Genomic DNA, 9581 nt, shown 5'->3' on the forward strand with positions numbered 1-9581 from the left:
CAGTACTCGAGGTGCAGCCTCACCAGGGCTGAGTACAGGGTATGGTCACTTCCCTGCTCCTGCTGGCTTCACTATTTCTGACATAAGTTAGGATGCCATTGGCGTTCTTGGCCACGTGGGCACACTGCTGGCTCACGTTCAGCCAAGCACCCCTCATGGGATATCAGCCAACACCCCCAGGTCCGTTTCCTCAGTACAGTCCTCCAGCCACTCTGCCCCAAGCCTGCAGTGCCGCATGAAGCCATTGTGGCCAAAGCGCAGGACCCAGCACTTGGTCTTTCTGAACTTCATCCCATTGGCCTCAGCTCAGCAATCCAACCTGTCCAGATCGTTCTGTAGGGCTTTCCTATCCTCAGACAGATTTATATTTCCTCCCAACCTGGTGCCGTGTGCAAACTTACTGAGGGTGCGCTCAATCCTCTCATCCAGGTCATCAATACAGACACTGAACAGAAGAGGCCTCAATACCAACACCTGGGGAACACCACTCGTGACCAGCTGTCAGCTGGATTTAACTCCAACATTCACTAAGAATTTCCAGGTATCGACAGGAGTTTTTCCTATTAGTTTAAATTCCCTTTCCTAAATTATCAAGCTGTACCTGTCAAGACTTAAGCTTGCTTGACCCCTTACAGGCTCATGCACCCCTCAGGAGGCACAGCAACGTGCTACAAATACAATCCAATTAAGCACAGTTAAATTGGTACAGAAGCACCTGATGAGGAGGAGGCAATGAGACTACATATTAACAACTGCAAACTGGCACATATCAGATTCAGGTTTGTGGGACAAGCTATTCCTCACAGCTATTCATAACATATTTACGAATATTAACAACAGAAGGATCATTAAATCATCTAATCCAAGTATGCCTTCCTCACATTTCTCCTAGATCAAGCCTAGAAAATTTTGATTAATTAAAACATCTTCTGGAAAGGCATCCAATTTATCTGACGCCTTAAGGTCAGAAAGTTTAAGTATTAGTACAAAAGGATGGCCATCTTCCTGGTTTGATTCACAAAAGAAGCCCCATATATCTAGGCTGCCAGTCATAGACTACTGTGCAGACTTCAAGACACAATCCAAAACAATTACCGGGGCACCTTGGGCATGTCTTCCCTGAACAGCCTTAAATAATTCACATAATCAGAGAATTATCTACATTGGAATGGATCTCTGAAGGCCATCTAGTACAACCTCCCACTCCAAGTTGTCCAGCTGGACCAAGCTACTCAGGACCTCAGCCAGCAGAGTTCTGAAAATCTCCAGGGATGGAGACTCCCCAGCTACAATGGACGATCTATTTAGGTGCACAATCATCCCTACACTAAAATACCTTTCCACGTGTCTAATTGGAATCTTCCATACCGCAGCTTGCGTCTGTTGCCTATCATCCTATTGTTGAGTACCTTACAGAAGAGTCTGACTCCATCTTCTCTGGACTTCACAGTTAAGTAATCAAAGACAGCAGTAATAACTTACTCCGTCTATATTTGTTACAGACCAAATAGTACATGCTCCAGCCTCCAGCCAATATCCCTCTCAAACTGGGAAGTACAGAACAGGACGCAGTACTGTTGGATGTGCTCTCACAGGTGCCAAACCAAGGGAAAGAATCATTCCCTTTAACCTGCTGGCTACACTCAGGCTAAAAAAAGGCCAGCAGACAGCTGAGCTAGCAGCGTGCCTTCGCAACAAAGATGATCATGTTCACTTTGTTGTCCACTAGAATGCTGAAGTCCTTTCTGACAAAGCTACTTTCTACCCAGGCTCCCATGTGTGCTGTCACATGGGATTATTTCATCCCAAATTTAAAATTTCATATTCACTTTTGCTGAACTTCATGATGTTTCTCCCAGTCCTTTTCGGGAAGTCACTCTGAATACTAGCTCTAACCTCAGAATGTCAACTGTTTCTCCAGTTTGGTATCATCAGTGAATTTCTTGAGAGTACACTCCAACTTACATTTGATTAACAACCATGCCTAAATATTAATAGGTATTATATGGAGTATCAGCTACCGATTAATACAGAGACAAGCCTTTCTCCCATCATCTTATTCTCTTTGTTTCTAAGCACTACAGAATTATTAAAAGAGTTGCCTAGATTGGACTGCAAACAGTCTCTGCATGGGCCAGCTGCATAAATTTGTTCTTGTTTGAGAAGAACACACTCTTTACTGAGAACAGTTGTTCTCCAACAGACTAACTAAACCTGTATGAAAGTTTTTACTGAAAGCTGTACTTCTATACAACAAATTTTATTAATGGCACTGTTAAAAAAAAGTAAGTTTAAAGAACTCTCAAACTGATTGTTTATAATGTAGTATGTTACCTGGTAATCTAAAGACGAAATGATCCGCTACTACATGGCAGTATCTCTTCCTTCGGATAAGAAGTCTAGCCATGAAATAAAGATAGTCAACAGGACTAGCTCCATGATAAAACACAATAAGTGCTGGTCCTTCCGGAATATTTTCATCCCCATGAAGTTCATAACCTGTTAGGAGTTAAAGGCATAATGGATATCAAAGTATGACAAAATTCTATCCTAAATAAACTAATTTGCATCAAGTTGGCAAGTTGAAACCAGTATCTACCGAGAAGTGTGAGAGCAAAGTGACTGCTAAAATGTCAAGAGCTGTCTTGCAGCACTTACTAAGTTGCTGTCACAGCTTCATGTTTACAAGCTTTATTTAAAGCTCTATTTAAAGAGAGAACAAAAACAACAACAAAACCAACAGCCTCGCTTTCTTCAACTATTGCATAATTCCACCTTATTTTTTCAGTTCACTGCCTTCAGAGCTGTAGTTCCCTGAATCAATCATTCTAGATAAATCAAAATAAGGACTGAATAGGAGTGTTGAAACACTATTGTTTCAAGCTACTACCTATCTTTCAAAGTCAAGTTCATTGCTGCGAGTAACTGTTTAAGGCAATTTAACATGACAACACCCATTCATGTGTCTTTTTGTTTATTCCAATGTACAAAACTCATCTTTGTTATCTCTCAGTTATACTAGCACTACTTTCCCATCACCAAATACTAAAAGCTGTTGGGGACTTCATATAAAAAAAAAAATCAGAAAACATTTCATAATTTACTAAGAGAAGTGGAAGCAGCTGACAGGGCAGAAAGAAAAGTCACAATAGTAGATAAGAGACTGGATAAGAATCTTTTCTGTGCAAATAAAAAGTCAGACCTTATAAAAGAGAAAAAAGTTCCTATGGATGAAAAAAGCCAAGGCCCTAAAAAAATTTCTTATGAAAAAAAGTAAATAGCTTTTCCTTACGAAGTGAGCATTTTAAGCTCTTTGATATAGCTGTTGATTTTGATCTAGTGTACTTTCTCAGATTCAAAAGTTAGATCTTAGTCTTACAAAGCCTATCTGATACAGCCACTGCACCATCTGGTTATCAATGCCTTGAAAACCCTCTTCCCTTTGACTGGAGAACAAATAGAGATGATTTTCAAGACAGATTTGCTCTTTATGTAAATTGCTCTTAAACATCTTTCTCCTTTAGCAGCATCTAGAATGAATGGTTCTGAAAGAAGCTTACAATTTCCTTAGAAAGAAGCCAAATCATTTATAACGTCTGTCTTTAGAAAAGATATAACAGCAGAGGGACAAGGAGCAGAGCCCTGAGTTTTGACATTCTTCTACTAGAGAAAGTGGTTGTCAAAAATATATAGAAAGAAAATACAAAAAGCAGGGCTCTGTAAATTGACTTCAGAGACCAAAAGCGTTAAAGTAGTAACTAGTGAGCAAACCTACACCAAGTGCCCCCTTCAGACAACATTTAGCACAGTTACATGCAATTAAATTATACAAACACATGCAGAGATATTAACTATTAGGGAACTAGTATTTAGCTTCAAGTGTTTACATATTCAATCTGAAAGAACTGTAAGAAGGTCCCTTTTTTTTTTTTGGCTTGCTAAATAATTCCTGAGACATAGCAAGTCAAATTAATTTTTAACATAGCTATCACTTCAGGTCCTCCTGGAATAAGAAAATCCAGGAGTAGTTATTAAAAGTTAAGAAGGAAATGAATATTAATTTAAAAAAATTGCATGTATTTGGCTAGATGAAAGATCTCATTGTAGCAGTAAAGGAATAAAAACGTAAGACAAAACTGTACACCCAAAAGAGTCTCAGTTCTTTCTTTTTTTTTTTTCCAGGTCTACAACAGTTGAAGAACCACTGGCAGTCAATGGACAGCAACAGCAATTAGCTGTAAACTGATAATCCTCACAGGTAAAGCCAGGAACTGAGCTTCAGGACTTTTTAAGAGAAAAATCAGATTTTGCTTACCATGCCATATTCTCCCATGTCCATCCCACAGGTTAGCCAACATTTCTTTTGCACCATACCAAACATCTCCAGAATGTCCTTCATTAAATACATTCTTCCTCCTTTTATAAATATGAAGAAGGAGAAAGGAAGCGTTGAAGCAGAGAAAGAAGATAGCTACTGGAAGTATAAAAACTACTGCAAGTGGAAAAAGCACCCATGAAAGGTAGACTCCATAACTCAGATAATCTTCAGTGTGTTCCACACCAGTCCATTCTCCCAGTAAGTAAGCCAGGAAGGTTAAGTAGGATGTAGGTATTGGTCCTTCAGTAGAGGATTCATTGCTACCTATCATCTTCTGTTTAAGAAAAGAAAAAAAAAAAAAAAAAGCAGATGAATAAATCCTCAAAGAAAACAGACAAACCAGATTAAAAACAGATGTTTAATCACACAAAAAACCTCTCTGATTCACATACCATTTACCACGCAGGAATCGATACAATCTCAAATCGAGTGCTATAAAAAAAACCTACCAAACACTTCCACTAACAGCAGACATGACTCAATAAGAGTGTGGCCTCACTCATGTAGAGACCTTCAAATGCACCTGCAAGTGGAAAGAGAGTGAAATACAAGTCCCAGAGCACAACGCAGAGGGAGCATAAAGGAGGAGGAAGAAGGATCACACTTCTCTAAAAGCTTTAAGTGCTCTGGTTTTACTGTGTCCACGCATAAGAGTCTTCTTCGCCCGTGGCAGTCCCTAAGAAGGTTTAGAGATACATCTCTCTGGGCTGGTATTCCATGGTTCTCATTCTAATTCTGTAATCACTTCATCTTACAAACCTGAGACAACCTGTATGCTTGGCTATCTTAGCTGGAGTTTTACAACAAAAGGAGTAGAACATTGGAAAAAAAAAAAAAAAGACATACTTCTGAGTCTAATAAAGTTTTGGTCAAAACTTGGAGTAACTGTTAAACTGTTAATCGAGTCAAGGAAGAAAAACATTTTGCAACCATAATGCAGACTTGTAGAGGGAAACAGAGGGATTAAAAACAATCACTTCTGAAAGAATCCAAGTGTTTTTTGTTTGTTTTTTTTTTTAATTAAAATGTGATGTACAACATATGACTGCAGAGTTCCTACGCACAGAGAGATGAGTATCCTTCACTTCTTCGCTCTTGCTCTGTTCTACAAGCACCAAGGGACTAATGAGAGATCATTTGACTAAATCTATCAGAATCTCAAAGACAACAAATACAAAGAATCAGATCAATTTTATTCCACGTTGAAGCAGGTATCAGAGCAAAAATCATCTCATTTACTTCCAAGTCTCATTTTTTTCTCCTATTTTGACATAGCAAGGATGTTCCTTCTCTTTCCATTTTGAAATTGGCCTCAACTCACCTTGCTAAAGATAACTCCTTATTTAAGAGGAAAAAAAATAAAAAATAAAAAATAAAAGGACGTCTCTCACATGATTCACGCCTGTTCCACCAATCCAGGCTTATACAATTCTTATTTTAGTTGTCAGAGGTGAACTCCAGAACCTGGGAGGCAGCAAACACTCACAGCCAAGTACAAGAAATACAACTGGTGAGACCATACAGTATTCAAGAGTAAGATTCGATGCTCTGACATTTACCAGATTGGTAAATTGGTAAATTTACGGATTTCCCCAGTGTCCCACCTACTAACTAGAGAACAATATGGAGAAATTAGTTCTGGCATAGAAACACCTTTCTAAAACTCAGCTGTAATTATACAACTTTAAGATAATTCAAAGCTATGCTTTCCTTCCTATTACATTTTTAATTCCTTAAGGCTTTCTCCAAACACCAAGTGCCTATCGAGTAAGTTTCAAGTCCTGTTTGCACATGCCAGCCTTGCAAAACATGACCTGGCTTTCCATATGCAATGTTAGATGCAACACCTCAAATGCAATCACTGCCATTTTATAAGTTTGCTTGCAAATCTATGCACTAAGTGGTAGCACAAATAAAAAATATTTGCTGCCAACCACAGAGGTAATATCTAATATACTTCCTTCCCCTAGGGACAGTCAATTCTACTCTGAAAAATCTGCTATCTAGTCTTGAAAGGAATCACAGAATAATTTAGATTTCAAAGAATCCCTGGGCAGCACAAGCCCAACATTTTGTCTGTCAGTGAGTTAGATCAGGTTGCTCAGGGCCGTGTCCAGTCCAATCTGTAATACCTTCAAAGACGCAGATTCCACCACTTCTCTCAGCCACCAATCCAGTGCTTGATCACCCTCACGGTGAAAATGTTTTTCTTTATTCCAGTCAGAATTTCCCTCGCTGCAATTTGTACCTGTTGCTTTGTGTCTCTTGGCTGATAAGCATCTAACCCCAGCAATAATTATTCATTACTAAGAGCAGCAAGATTCCCCCTTAGGTTCTTCAAGCTAAACAAACGCAGCTTCCTCCACCTCTCCACAGACACCATGCAATCTGATCACTCAACACTGCTGGCGGCCCTTCTCTGGACCTCCTCAAGGCTGCCAGCACCTTTCTTAAACAGTGGGGCTCTAAACTGGATGTGTGGTTTCATGAGTGATGAAAAGAGGCAACAAACAACTCCCTGATCAAATGGCCACGGCCTTGCTCATGTAGCGCAGCATGCAGATAGCCATCCCTGCTCATATTTGACTTACTGTCCACAGACAAAAGTCTTCTCCAGGCTGTAAACTTGCTCTCCCTAAAACAAGTCCAGCATATGTTTTGAGCTCCACAGGAATACTGTGCATCCAGAGTAAGTGTGATTTATGTTATTGTCACACTTAACATCTTACCACAGGTAGTGGCACTGACGAAGGGAAGGCTGACTGTCTCAGTGCTCAAAAAAGTACAGGCATACCCTAACATGGATAAAGTCCCAATGCAGTTCCTATGTGTTACTAATAGAGTCATTTTGATCTGTCCCACTTTAGAACTGCCTAGTGTCAGCCCAGTTAAAATTACAAAATCAAGTATGCTGCTTTCTTGAAACACCAGCGACATCCTCTGATTAGGTCCTCCTGCAAGCAAACAGCCCAACCTGCCCTGCTTGTCTGATGTGTTCTGACAGCTGTCACCACTCAAATGCAAAAACACAGCGGAGTGCAGTGCTACGAAGCCCCAGCCTCAGACAACTTAGCAGCAGAGCCTCTCTGTAATACAATCATACCCTTAAAGGACTTGTTTTAGCTGACATCCCTAACATGCTTCCTGCCATGCAGTTTGAGCCAAACACCTAATTTCTGTAATAACTTCTTAATAGAGCTGCTTATGGATTTTCACTAGATTGCAAAGGCAGGACTCCTTCGACCAACAATACTGCACACAGACTTACGCTGAAGGCGCTGCACAGACAAGGCTAACACACAGTTCCTTCCACTGACTCCTAGGCTCTCACCCAGACAAGCCCCTAATTAAAGCACAGCTGCAGTCTCCAGAAGGCACCGGGCCTCCTGAGACCCAGGGGAACCCCTGAGAAGCATACCCGCGTCCTCAGACTGGGAGCTACCGCACAACAGCAGCTACCACACGCCCCAGCCCACAGCTTCACGCTGCCTCCTGCCCTGCCAGCCACTCGTAGGGAGCATCTGTGCCAGAGCGAGCAAACCTGCCGTAAAAAAACAGCAGCAACGTAAGAGTCCAGTAACGCTGCTAATGGCACCTGCAACTTGGAAGGACGCTGCGATTTAGCAGGGTGCTTTGTTCTTGCTTGGAAACACGAAGCGGCCTGCTTCTTGCGGCGGCAGCAGCCCCACACTGACTCCTTCAGCAGGGAGCTGGAGGAGGATCAAGCTTTCTCCCAAAAGAAACTGGAGGAACCGCGTTCAGTAGCCAGAGCGAGCACTTCTCGCCTGCCCTCCCACCCGCTCCCAGCCCCGCTCGATGCTCGGCGTCGGCGAGACTCGCCCTGGGCCGCACCCGCCGCCCGGCCCGGCCCGCGCCGCCGCCGCTCACCTTCCCCCGGCGGCCGCAGCTGCAGCTCCAGCTCCGGCCCCTGGTCCCTCCCGGGGCCCGTTTTTACTCCTTCGCCCACCGCCCCCGCGGAGGCCGGGTGCCCGCCGGGCGGCCAGGCTGGGGCGGCTCCCCGCGGGGCGGAGGCGGGAGGGGCACCGCGCCCCCGGCGGGAGCGAGGGCGAGGAGATAACGAAGGCGGCAGGAGAGGGGGAGGGAGGAACTCCACGCCGCCGGGGAGGCGTGAGCCGCCCGGACCGCTGTCCTGCTGCAGCACTCCGCGCTTCCGGCGGGGCCGCCGCCGCTAGGGGGTGCTGCGACCTCCAGCGCGTGGTGTCGGCTCCGCGTCGCGTGTGCGCCGTGCGCCTTGCTGAGGCTCGGGTGGTGCGCTGGCGCCGAGCCCTGAGGCCTCACTTTGTGTCTTTGTTTCTGGGCCTTGTAAGCCAGCGGGTGGCACTGGGCCTCCGGCGACCTGCTGTTGGGCTTCGTGTCTCTTTGCAGTTTGGAAAATTGAGTCCTCTGTAGCATCACTGTCCTCAGCTTTCTGATGTTTCCTTCATTACACCAGAATACCTTGGTTTGTGTGGGTTTCTCTCCTGTCTATAAGCTCCCTTCAAGTACTGGAAGGTCACGGTGAGCTCTCCCTGGAGCCTTCTCCAGACTGAACAAGCCCAGCTCCTTCAGCCTGTGTTCGCAGGAGAGATCCTCCAGCTCTCTGATCATCTTTGAGGCCCTCCTCTGGACCCGCTCCAACGGCTCCACATCTTTCTTATGCTGGGGGCCCCAGGCCTGGATGCAGTGCTCAAGACGCGGAGCCTACTCTCCCCACAAAAAGCTGGAGACAATATTTCCCTATAAAACCCCCCCCTTGATATGACACAGCCTTCATGCTCCCTTGGGGCCACACTACCCAAAAGCATACAAAGTCCCCACAGGTACCCATTGTAATGTGCAAAATGAACCAGAAATAAGAAAAAAAAAAACCACAAAAATCCTACAGGAGGAAAATTTCTCCATCGTTCTCTTCATCCGCCTTCTCTATCCAGGCCTTGACATCAGGCCAGGGGGAAGTCCCCCCAAAAACCGGTTACATGCACTAAAGTTGCACTTGGTGCCTAGGCGTTGTCTCAACCTGAGCAGCTTCCTGATGTGGCAGCCACCTTAGACTTCGAGGCTGTGCACAGGCCCCAGGCAGGAATGGCAGGAGAAGGAGGTTATTTTGGGGAGAAATAGAGAGTGGGATGGGGATTAAGAGGAAAGGTGGAGGTGTGTGCTGCAGTCAATGCTGAAATGAGTGCTCTAGCTTTTTCATATTTTT

General features: G+C 44.0%; 1 protein-coding gene across 7 annotated transcripts in view; it reads right to left on the reverse strand.

Annotated features, from left to right (window-relative positions):
* Positions 1–8673, reverse strand: part of LOC110393764 (transmembrane protein 68) — a 30195-nt gene extending 21522 nt beyond the window's left edge. For 2 of the 7 annotated variants that reach the window (XR_002435185.1, XR_002435184.1), the window contains exons 1-3: positions 8267–8532; positions 4316–4652; positions 2335–2499 (exon numbers count right to left, since the gene is read on the reverse strand). Coding sequence is in view for 5 of the 7 variants with exons in the window: in XM_021387030.1 (XP_021242705.1) it covers positions 2335–2499; positions 4316–4649 (499 nt within the window). In the remaining 2 variants the exon portion in view is untranslated. Of the gene's footprint in view, positions 1–2334; positions 2500–4315; positions 4653–6510; positions 8171–8266 lie in introns of those variants that run through there. The other 5 variants (XM_021387032.1, XM_021387035.1, XM_021387030.1 and 2 more) reach the window with 5 other exon arrangements.

This window comes from Numida meleagris, chromosome 2, assembly GCF_002078875.1.
Source record: "Numida meleagris isolate 19003 breed g44 Domestic line chromosome 2, NumMel1.0, whole genome shotgun sequence".
Taxonomy (NCBI): domain Eukaryota; kingdom Metazoa; phylum Chordata; class Aves; order Galliformes; family Numididae; genus Numida; species Numida meleagris.